This window comes from Mugil cephalus, chromosome 1 (assembly GCF_022458985.1).
Source record: "Mugil cephalus isolate CIBA_MC_2020 chromosome 1, CIBA_Mcephalus_1.1, whole genome shotgun sequence".
Classification (NCBI taxonomy): Eukaryota; Metazoa; Chordata; class Actinopteri; order Mugiliformes; family Mugilidae; genus Mugil; species Mugil cephalus.
The window spans coordinates 37,366,580-37,378,015 of record NC_061770.1 but is presented as its reverse complement, the minus strand read 5'-3'; the positions used below and the strand labels follow the sequence as shown (position 1 = coordinate 37,378,015).

The window sequence follows — 11,436 nt, the reverse complement described above, 5'->3', positions numbered from 1 at the left end:
GGCCCCTATAACATGATTAATACCCAGAAAACACTGAACCCTTTAAAGCCTGAACGCATGGCTGATGACATGTTTAAGCATGCCATATTTGAATTATCGTAACTCACAGTGGTTTGCGCTATTGACAAAATTCAAAGTGTAGCTGAACACTGGGAAGTTGTGCTTTTGTCTGGAAGACCTTCATGACATCTCAAGAGTATAACTAACTTTGTTTTTACCAACAAATTCCAAACAACTCTCTCTTCCTGGGTCTCCCTGGTCTAGCGTCACTCCCCAACCTGCAGCCAACTGCAGGGGAGCTTCATCATCACCTTTTTTTTTTTCAAAAAGTGCAATTTCCCAAAGTTTTTTCCGTCAGTGAATTATGTTAATTGTCATACCGCAAGCTTTTGATATGTGCAGGTGGATGTTCAGGTCTTAAAGGGTTAAGAAAAATGATAAAACGTGTTAAAAGTCAGCAAATAAATATACACATGGACTAAACTTTAGGAAGCAAGATGCAATTTATTACAGTTATGAAACAATGAATTACTTGGAAGTATTGGAAAAGAAAAGATCTTTGGTGGCACATAAACACACTTAACAGTAGGTAGCTGAGACAAGCAGCAAATAGTCTCACTTTTATCCGTCAATATGAAGTCTGCATTTGTATAGCACTGTTCAAATCAACTTTACAAAATGTTTCACAAAAACATACAAATCTGAAAACTCAATAAAAAGAAAGTTCTTAAAAACCAAACAGAAAAATCTGCAATTTTAATATTCATTATTGGATTGATTTACAGTTGTACCCCTTCAACATGACACAATAGTTAATCTCATTTCATATTGAATAAAAATAGAAATAATAGAAATTATATCCATGGCTTCTCTGAAGCGTTTTCTCTGTGGTATCAATCTGGACATGCTACACAATGTGTAAAGAAAATACTGACAGGACATTATTAAATTTTCTTTATCTGTTGTCAAATTTCAAATACAAATGGACAATACTAGTATACCAAAACATTCAGGCAATGATGGACTTCTGACATTGTACAATTGGCACTTTTCATCTCTACACTTCTGCTGGTCATCAAAACTAGCCAGAGAGAGATTTTTATTTTTGTTAAGTTTATAATCATTATTTACAGAGCTACTCACATCCTGCTATAGAGAGGCAAAGCTAAAATATGATAGGTTTTATTTCCTAACACCAGTGTAGATACATTTTGTCTCTGAGTCATCTCTTCGACTTCTTGAGCGATTGGACTTTTTTACCCTTAAAGCAGCGTAATGGAGGTTTTCTTCAGCCTGGAAACTCTGCTAATAAAATAGAAAACAACAACTTACAATGTGCCACATACCTAAGAAGAAACCATTTCAGCAATAAGATTATTTGAAAGTTATCTGGATACCTCTGAGTTCATTGGGTATGAAGCTGAAAATCTTTCATGAGACTCTGAAACACAAAGAAAAGCTGTTTCTATGATGTTAAAATTCACTAATCATGCAATAAACAGTACAATTTACCTGTAACTTGCTGGTCTTTTCTCATGTGTGTGTACAGTAAGGCAGCCAGTGAAAGTGTCAGGATAGTGGTGAACACCAAAGCACCAATCAAGAAATACACCAAGACAAGAGAAACCTCCTCATCTGCAGCATGAGGCAGACATGGAATAACATTAACAACATTGTCTTCATGGAATAATCAGAACTGTTAATCAGATCAGAAAACATCTGTTACAGTTGTACTCACTCTTCAACTCCAGTTTGGTCCCATTTCCAAACAGTATGTGTCCACATGAGGCAACAGCACAGTAGTAGATCCCATTATGAGACAGATTCAGGTTCTCCATTGGCAGGTTGTAGACACAGGTGTGTATTTGTGTGTTATTTTTCCTCTCACACTGATCATTCCTGCCTCCACGAGTGTAAATGAGTCCTGGATGAGATTCTTCAGAGACTTTGAACCAGTAAACTCTGTGTTCTCCATCACAGGTCCCAGTGTGTACTGTACAGTTCAGAGTCACAGAGTCTCCCAGCTGCATGGTCTCAGATGAAGACTGATGAAGTAAACTTTTAACATTCAAACCTGAACCCTTTACACTGACTGTAACGCCTTCTGCAAATTCAACAGTGGTGGTAGCTCTACGTCCACAGTAATAAGTAGCTGAGTCTGAAATACACAAATCTGAAATACTTAAGTGTTTCTTACCATTTTTAATTTCTATTTTAAACCGTGAATTGTTCACAAATTCATCATAAAATAGTTCAGTGTCACCATAGATGTAGAAATTACAAATAAGCTTTGGTTTCTGTCCCAATGTTTGCTTAAACCAGTAAAATATTGCTGACACATCCTTTTCATAGGAACATGGCAAAATTATACTTTCACCAACATGTACTGATTTGAAGCCACTCTCTTGATGAACAGAGTACTGATGTGTCTTCTGAGCTAAAATGACTGGAGAGACAAAGCAAAGACACAACAGATTACATATTTGAGAAGATAAATTGTAACATAAAACGAGAAACGATTGGAAAAAGTGTCACTAATAAAATTCAAACAACACAACTCACCCTTTCCCCGCAAGACCAAACATGTCAGGTAGAAAACAAACGTTAGAGATGTCATCGTGTTCAAATTGGAGCCTTGAGTGAAAAGAATCTTGCTCTTGAGCTTCACTGACTCTTCAAAGACAAGACTTTGTTTGATTGGCCAATCTGAAGTGAAACTGTACGTCCCATTTAAGTAACATGTTCACAACCACAGTGACACGCTTGATATTTGGCCACGGGGCAGGACTCAAGTCTTATTGAGAGGTATTTGAAAAGTGTAGCTGCTCTTCAAGCTGTCCCATTCTCATTCATGTAACTGTCATGTTGTCCTGTATTTGTGTTGAGCTTCATGTTGTATCTTGTCAAGTGTCTTAGTTTCCTGTCTGTCATGCTTTTTTGTGTTTTTGTCATGTCTGTCTAGGTCATGTTTTGTGTTTCCTGTTTTATTTTGTTAAGTTTCGGATTTCCTGTCTGTTTTTCCTCGTGTGTCCCTTGATTGTTAATTGGTTTCTCCTGGTGTCCTTGCTCTGATGTGTCTCACCTGTGTCTTGTCATCCCTGAGCCCTCTCGTGTATTTATAGCCCTGCTTTGCCTTTGTTCTTTTTCTCATCATTGATGTTCTTTCCATGATGTCACCTACCTAATGTTTTGTTTTCCCATGTCATGTCCGTGTCTCGTTGCCATGCTATGCCCACAATCCTTTGATTTCATGCCATGTCCTTGATTCTTTTAATTTTTGTATATTAGATTCACCTGCCATGCAGATCACTTTTTGCTAATTAAATACAGTCCCCGCTAAAAGTATTGGAACAGCAAGGCAAATTCTCTTGGTTTAGTTTTTTTTTGTTTTGTTTGCTTTTTCTTTTTGTTCACTGAAGACATTTGGGTTTAAGATCAAAAGATGAGTATGAGACAAGAGTTCAGAATGTCATCTTTTATTTCCTGGTATTTACATCTAGATGTGTTAAACAACTTAGGATATATCACCGTTTTCATTACACCACAGCATTTTTAGGTGAGAAAAATGTGCCATGTGACTGACAGGTGTTTCTTGTTGACCAGGTTGATTGTTCAAACCTTAAATAGCTCTGCAAGACTTGTCTACTTTTTGGCCTGGGTTGAAACCTATAAAGAATGCATTTCTTGTTAAAGACGATAAACCAACATGAAAACCAGAGAGCTATCTATGGGAGAAAAGCAAGTCATTTTCAAGCTGAGAAAAGAAGGAAACCAATCAGAGTCGTTGGACAAACATTGGCCACCAAACACGTCATTTCAACGTTGGTTTTTGGGCTAAATCTGGTCGGTCTATCATATTCTTGATTTAGTCAAGAAATAGTCGTTGACACTTGGGTTGTGTTTGGTTAGTCCGATTTAGTCAAAAATAGTCGTTGAAAACTGGATTGTGTCTTTCTGAAGACGTCTTTTCAACGACATGAAAATAACAGCTTTTCACCTTTCACTTTTCAACCAAATTTAGACGTTGTTTAGACGCACATGAGTGATGTCTTTTCAATGTCTTTTCAACTACTTTTTGCTGGGTGGGTGGGCATAGCAAGCACAACAATTTGGAATGTCCTGAATAAGAAAGAAACTACTGGTGAACTGAGCAACAGACGTCGAACAGGTCAGCTAAGGACAGAAATATTGCATGAGCTGTAAAGGAAAAATGACCTCCACAGTGCAGGGGTGAAGGTATCACGATCCACTGTTGGAAGAAGACTCTGAGAGCAGAAATCTAGAGGCCAAACCAAGAGATGAAAACCACTCATCAGTAGTAAGAATCGGAAGGCCAGATTGAAATTTGCAAAGAAGTACAGAGATGAGCCACAAAAGTTCTAGAACACAATCTTATGGACTGATGAGACCAAATTAATCTTAATCAAAGTGATGGAAAGGCTAAAGTGTGGAGAAAGAAAGGAACTGCGTATGATATGAAGCACACAAGCTCATCTGTGAAGCATGGTGGCGGTAATGCCATGGCTTGTGCAAGCATGGCGGCTTCTGGAACCCAAAGCAAAAAAACGTGGAAGGTTTTAGACTGGCCAAGTCAATCACCTGACCTTAACCTAACTGAGCATGCATTTCACCTCCTGAAGGGGAGACTGAAGGGAAACCGAAGCAAAACTGCACTACAAGCCAAGAATAGTATCACAAAAAAAGAATGCAACAGCTTGGTGATGTCGATAGTTCACAGGCTTGAAGCAGTCATTGCAAGCAAGGGTTATGCCACCAAATATTAAATGTTATTTACCTTAAGATTACTTCTTCCATTAGTTTTGCTCACCTAAAAATGCTGTGGTGTAATACAAACGGTGATATATGCCAAGTTGTTTAACACATCTAGATGTAAATACCAGGAAATAAAATCTGACATTCTGAACTCTTGTCTCATAATCATCTTTTGATCTTGAACCCAAATGTCTTGTCAACAAAAACAAGGGAAATTCCTTGCTGTTCCAATACTTTTGGAGGGGACTGTACCTCTTGTTTGAACCCCCCTGCCTCATCAATTGTCCTGCACTTGGGTCCTCACCTCAACATCCCCTTAACAGTAACCCCTTACAGTTGTCACTGATAGGTCATATTCAACATGTTAATTTAGCATTAAGTTTATTTAAAAGAAAAAGGGATTACAGTTACATCTAATACATGTTTCAGTTATTGAGATGAATAATTGCTTTCAGTATAATACTTAACAGTTATAGTCAGTCAGACGATTGATTGCACTCAGTTGATGGGTGATCTACACTCACCAGTCACTTTATTAGGTACACCTTGCTAGTAAAAGGTTGGCCTTTTTGCCTTCAGAACTGCCTTAATTCTTCATGGCATACTTTCAACAAGATGTTGGGAACATTCTTCAGAGATTTTGGTCCATATTGACATGATAGCATCACACAGTTGCTGCAGATTTGTCAGCAGAACATCTTTGATGCAAATCCAAAGGTGCTCCATTGGACTTGGATGTGGTGACTGTGGAGGCCATTGGAGTACAGTGAACTCATTGTCATGTTTCAGAAACCAGTTTGAGATGATATGAGCTTTGTGACATGGTGCATTATCCTGCTGGAAGTAGCTGTCAAAAGATGGTCCACTGTTGTCATAAAGGGATGGACATGGTCAGCAACAATACTCAGGTAGGCTGTGGCATTTAAACCATGCTCAATTTGTACTAAGGGGCCAAAGTGTGCCAAGAAAATATCCCCCATACCATCACACCACCACCACCAGCCTGAACCTTTGATACAAGGCAGGATGGATCCATGCTTTCATGTTGTTTACACCAACTTCTGACCCTGCCATCTGAATGTGGCAGCTGAAATCAAGACTCATTAGAACAGGCAACGTTTTTCCAATCTTCTATTGTCCAGTGTTGTTGAGCCTGTGTGAACTGTAGTCTCAGTTTCCTGATTTTAGCTGACAGGAGTGGCACCCGGTGTGGTCTTCTGCTGCTGTAGTCCATCTTCTTCAAGGTTGGACGTGTTGTGCGTTCAGAGATGGTATTCTGCATTCCGTGGTTGTGACCAGTGGTTATTTGAGTTACTGTTGCTTTTTGTATCATCTCCAACCAGTCTGCCCATTCTCCTCTGACTCTCCTCTTTCACCAGTGAAACCACTGATTTAACAACATACCTTAATACTGAGCTGCATGACAGCCCATAGTCACTTCATCAGTTTGGGTTAGTATGTGGCCTCTTTAAAAGCATTGGACATTTTGAATTTATAAACATGTTGATGGTAAATGTCTGTGGGTATAATATCATCATCTTCATATTAATTTTTTTTTTATTTTCTGGTACAAATAATTAGTTGTAAACAGTTGGTTTTTCCACTATGGCTTCGTATCATCACTGATTTCCTCAATCAATTTGATTCCAATTCACAATCAATTAATTTAGAGACCAGTTTTACTTCAAACTAAACTGCCTCCAGAACGCAGAGTATTTAAAATGGGTATTTTAATGAAACAATATTGGATCGTTCAAATTAGGATCAGTAAAAATGTGCAAAACGATGTTTTAAACTCAGACCTAATGTGTACTCGACGACTCCATTTGTCTTTGTTTGTATTACAGCATTTTAAGAAAAAATAGAACCTTGAACCTTTAAACCCCGACCTTAAGTAACGCCTTACATTTATTTGGCCTCTATAACATGATTAATACCCAGGGAACACTGAAGCATGATGAAAAATGTCTTAAAAGTTGGTTATTAAATATGCACAGCACTAAACTTTAGGAACCAAGATGCATTTTATTATTACAATTACAAAACAATGAATAACTCGGAACTGCTGAAAAAAAGATGCTTGGTGGCACATAAACACAATTGATAATAGAAATACTGGTAGCTGAGAGAAGCAGCGAAAAGTCTCACTTTCATCCATCAATATGAAGTCACCACTTGTATAGCACTTTTCAAATCAACTTTACAAAATGTTTCACAAAATCATAAAAATCTGCTGTCTTAATGTTCAGTATTGCATTTATTACACACTAGTATAACTCATTTCATATAAAAATAGAAATAATACAATGGCCATGGCTTGTTTTCGCTGTGGTACGAATCAGGATCTGCTACAGTGTGAAAGGAAAATACTGACGAGACAACATTTAATTTTAATTTATTTTATGTTATTTTTTTCACATGGTCAAATTTCAAATACAAAGGGACAATTCTGGTATACGTCGGAGGACTTCTGACATTGTGAAATGGCACTTTTCATCTCTAGACTTCTGCTCGTCATCAATTTTTTTTTTTTTTATAGTAATTATTTACAAAACTACTCATATCCTGCTAAAGAGAGACGAAGCTAAAACATGATTGGTTTTATTTCCTAACACCAGAGTAGATACATTTTGTCTCTGTGTCATCTCTTTGACTTCTTGATCGATTGGCCTTCTTTACTCTTAAAGCAGCGTAATGGAGGTTTTCTTCAGCCTGGAAACTCTGCTAATAAAATAGAAAACAACAACTTATGATGTCTCATATACCTAAGAAGAAAACATTTCAGCAATAAGATTATTTTGAAAGTTATCTGGATACCTCTGAGTTCATTGGGTATGAAGCCGAAAATGTTTCATGAGACTCTGAAACACACAAAAAACTAGTGTTTCTATGATGTTAAAATTCACTAATCATGTAATAAACAGTACAAGTTACCTGTAGCTTGCTGGCCTTTTGTCTTGTGTGTGTACAGTAAGGCAGACAGTGAAAGTGTCAGGATAGTGGTGAACGCCAAAGCACCACTCAAGAAATACACCAAGACAAGAGAAACCTCCTCATCTGCAGCATGATGCAGACATGAAATGACATTAACAACATCATCTTTATGGAATAATCAGAACTGTTAATCAGATCAGGAAACATCTGTTACAGTTCTACTCACTCTTCAACTTGAGCTTGGTCCCATTTCCAAACAGTACGTGTCCACATGAGGCAACAGCACAGTAGTAGATCCCATTATGAGACAGATTCAGGTTCTCCGTTGGCAGGTTGTAGACACAGTTGCATGTTTTTGTGTTATTTTTCATCTCACACTGATCATTCCTGTCTCCATGAGTATAAATTAGTCCTGGATGAGATTCTTCAGAGTCTTTGAACCAGTAAACTCTGTGTTCTCCATCATAGGTCTCAGTGTGTACTGTACAGTTCAGAGTCACAGAGTCTCCTAGCTGGACGGTCTCAGATGAAGACTGAACTGTGTTAATATTCAAACCTGAACCTTTTACACTGACTGTAACACCTTCTGCGAATTCAACAGTGGTGGAAGCTATACTTGCACAGTAATAAGTAGCTGAGTCTGAAATACGCAAATCTGAAATACTTAAGAGGTTTTTACCATTTTCAGATTTCAGTGTGAAGCGTGGGTTGTTTTCAAATTCACCATAAAATGTCTTAACACTACCATAGGATGAAGAAATGAGCCTTGGGTGATGCCCCACAGTTTGCTTATACCAGTATAACCATGTTGGTGGTCCTCTATTTAAACATCGCAAAGTGATATTTTCACCAACATTTACTGATCTTAAGCCACTCTCTTGATGAACAGATGAGGACTGATGTGTCTCCTGAGCTAAAAAATCAAAGACACAATTGTTAGAAATGAGAAACGGTGACAGTGATTTTAGAAACAGTGCCTCTACAAAAATTAAAATCACAGTCAAAACACAACTCACCCTTGTCCCACAAGAACAAACATATCAGGTAGAAAACAAATGTTAGAGATCCCATTGTGTTCAAATCGAAGACTCGAGTGAAAAGAATCTCGCTCTTGAGCTTTACCGACTCTTCAAAGACAAGACTTTGTTTGATTGGCCAGTCTGAAGTGAAACTGTACGCCCCATTTAAGTAACATGTTCACAACCACAGTGACAAGCTTGGTAAGAGGCAGGGCTCAAGACTTGTTGAGAGGTATTTGAAAAGTGTAGCTGCTCTTCAAGCTGCCCTATGCCCTATACTCATGTAACCCCTTAAAGATGTCACTGATTGGTCATATTCCACATGTTTGTTCAGGATTGCGTTTGTAGAAATGTTCCAAAAGAGATTACAATCACATCCAATACATGTCTCAGTCTGATTTTGTCAGTATAATACAGTTACAGTTGCAATCACTTTTGAGTGGACTCAGCTGATGGGTAAGCTGTAGGGAATGGGAATTTCCAGTAGATGCCTCAAATTAGCTGTCAGCTGAACTGTTTGGGCTGGCACATAGATCAACTAAGTGGCCAATATGATCTTACAAGAGAACAACTGTAAAAGCAAGTAAAGATGATGACCAAAGCATCTGGTCTTGAAAACCAGAGATCCTTCACGGAAAGGTTTGACAAGGTCTTGCTTATCATCTGCTGTGGAAACATGAAAATGACTCCCCAAGGTGACACAGAGTGCTACAAATGTTCAGTCAGTTCCCAAAAGCCATTCAAACTTGCCATTTGTGTGTCTCAAAGGATACAAGGAGAACAGCTCAACCAAGGACGCCAGCGCTAAAACACCTATGTGAGGCTTCTCTTTGTTGACTTCAGCTCCACTTTGAACACAATCTGGCCCTACAAACTCTGATCAAAACTCCTTAACCTGGGATTTAACAGCACCCTGTGCAACTGGATTGTGGACATTTTAGCAAACCACACGCAGATTTGATGCTCATACCTCTTCTTCACTCCTCACCAACACGGGGCCCCCCAAGATGGTGTGCTAAGCCCACTGCTCTCCATCACCAGTCAAATTCACTTACGATACCACAACCCAATACTTGGCCTCATCAACAACAACAATGAAATACCATACAAGATGGAGGTACAACATCTGACATCATGGTGTAATAACATTGGATGGATTCTCGACATCAAGAACAACAAGGTGATTATCATGTTGTCTGTAGAAAGAGCCAACAGCACTACCCTCCACTCTCCATTGGCAGTGAGGTGGTGGAGAGTGTCTAACTTTAAATACCTGGGACAAATCATATCAGAGGACCTGTACTGGAGCACTAACATCTTCTCCACTGTTGGGAAAGCACAGCAACTCCTGTATTATCTCAGAAAGTTGAGGAGCGCCCAAGTCCCAAATGCAGTTGATGGTGAACTTTTACAACTGCACCATTGGCAGTGTTTTAACGTCTGGAATTTCAATTCGGTTTTCCAACTGCACTAAGGCTGTTCAGCAGGCACTCCAGTGGGTAAAGACAGCAAGGAAGATCATTGAGACTACTCTACCAGAGATCAGTGCCATCGACGCCACCCACTGTCTGAGGAAAGTGCACAGTGTCATGCGTGATCAACACCACCCGGCACATCGACTGTTCCACCTGCTGCCCTCAGTTTGAATATGAAATCTTTAATAAATGTTAATATTACCCGGTATGCGAGCACATGCCTGGTAATGAGTCATGTCTTCTCTACCACTCTACCTACCTACCTATGTTTTGGAGAAACACGCCCCCCTCTCATATAAGACAGCCATGTACATGTCAGCCTGAGCGGGAAATTTGCAAAATGTTATTGCATTTGCCTTTATAAACTACACATTTGAAGGGAAACGGAGAGCTGCAGAATGCAAAATGAGCAAAACAACGACTTCAGACAGGCCGTCTACAACATCAAGTGCATTTGAAGAGCCATTCTGCAGAGTAAGTGCTTGTAAATTAGCGAATATTAGCCTGTTGGTTAACATAGTAGCTAATGTAGTTAGCTAACGTCAGCTTGATATGAGCATGGGTACAACATTTTCAGAACTTAAATGTGGTTTTAAAAGGCAGTAAATTTTATATATTCGCCGTGGCTCAATAGGCTGGAGAACACTGATTTAGGTAAATATAGATTTAAAGCAATGACAACAATATGATTATAAAGCAGAATAAATTAAGTGGATGTGGTTTAATAAGGAATATGTTAATATATACAGACAGTAGAATAATGATAATAAAATAATGTTCACTTAAGTTGGTGCACGCCTACATTAAAAACACTGTGTTGAAGAGAATGTACTGGAAACCTATTTGATCAAGTCAAATTCAAAATCTCAGCCACATGTTAGCCTCATTATATCTTTATATATTTGTTTTCATCTAAACCATATGTGACGTCTTCCTCCTGAAACTCTCTGAAATGGGTCTTGGTAACAACTTGTACACTTCTCTTTGATATTGTACTAGTTTAAAACACCACTTTCTTAGAGTTACATTTTTTTAACCCACTCATTCATGCAAGGCCACCTTCACCACACAGGCGTCAATCACATGTCATTTGTCTTTACACTTGTAGACACAGTTAGCAGATGTTTTCAAGCAGAGTACCAGCCTCACAAAACCACAGGTTTTAACTACACCCACATGGGGATGATAAAAGGAAACAGACATGGGTGTGTTGCAACTATAATGCAGATTTTGTA

General features: G+C 38.6%; 2 protein-coding genes across 4 annotated transcripts; both read right to left on the bottom strand.

Annotated features, from left to right (window-relative positions):
• Positions 1–1,158: 1,158 nt before the first annotated feature.
• Positions 1,159–2,622, bottom strand: LOC125018643. Of its 2 annotated transcripts, XM_047602683.1 has the most exons (5): positions 2,563–2,622; positions 1,739–2,446; positions 1,513–1,635; positions 1,398–1,420; positions 1,183–1,302 (listed from the first exon to the last, which is right to left on the bottom strand). In XM_047602683.1, the coding sequence occupies exons 1-5, from the start codon at positions 2,615–2,617 to the stop codon at positions 1,183–1,185; spliced, it is 1,029 nt and encodes a 342-aa protein (XP_047458639.1). In that variant the 5' UTR covers positions 2,618–2,622. The 2 variants fall into 2 exon arrangements, 1 of the variants encoding a protein (XP_047458639.1); XR_007113983.1 differs by having other exon boundaries at positions 1,159–1,305; positions 1,398–1,635.
• A 4,213-nt stretch (positions 2,623–6,835) lies between these two features.
• On the bottom strand, positions 6,836–8,787 carry LOC125021599. Of its 2 annotated transcripts, none has more exons than XM_047607723.1 (5): positions 8,724–8,787; positions 7,934–8,620; positions 7,708–7,830; positions 7,591–7,634; positions 6,836–7,497 (listed from the first exon to the last, which is right to left on the bottom strand). In XM_047607723.1, exons 1-5 carry the CDS (start codon positions 8,776–8,778, stop codon positions 7,375–7,377), a joined length of 1,032 nt encoding a protein of 343 aa, XP_047463679.1. In that variant the 5' UTR covers positions 8,779–8,787; the 3' UTR covers positions 6,836–7,374. The 2 variants fall into 2 exon arrangements, with proteins under 2 accessions (XP_047463679.1, XP_047463686.1); XM_047607730.1 differs by having other exon boundaries at positions 6,836–7,494.
• Positions 8,788–11,436: the final 2,649 nt, after the last annotated feature.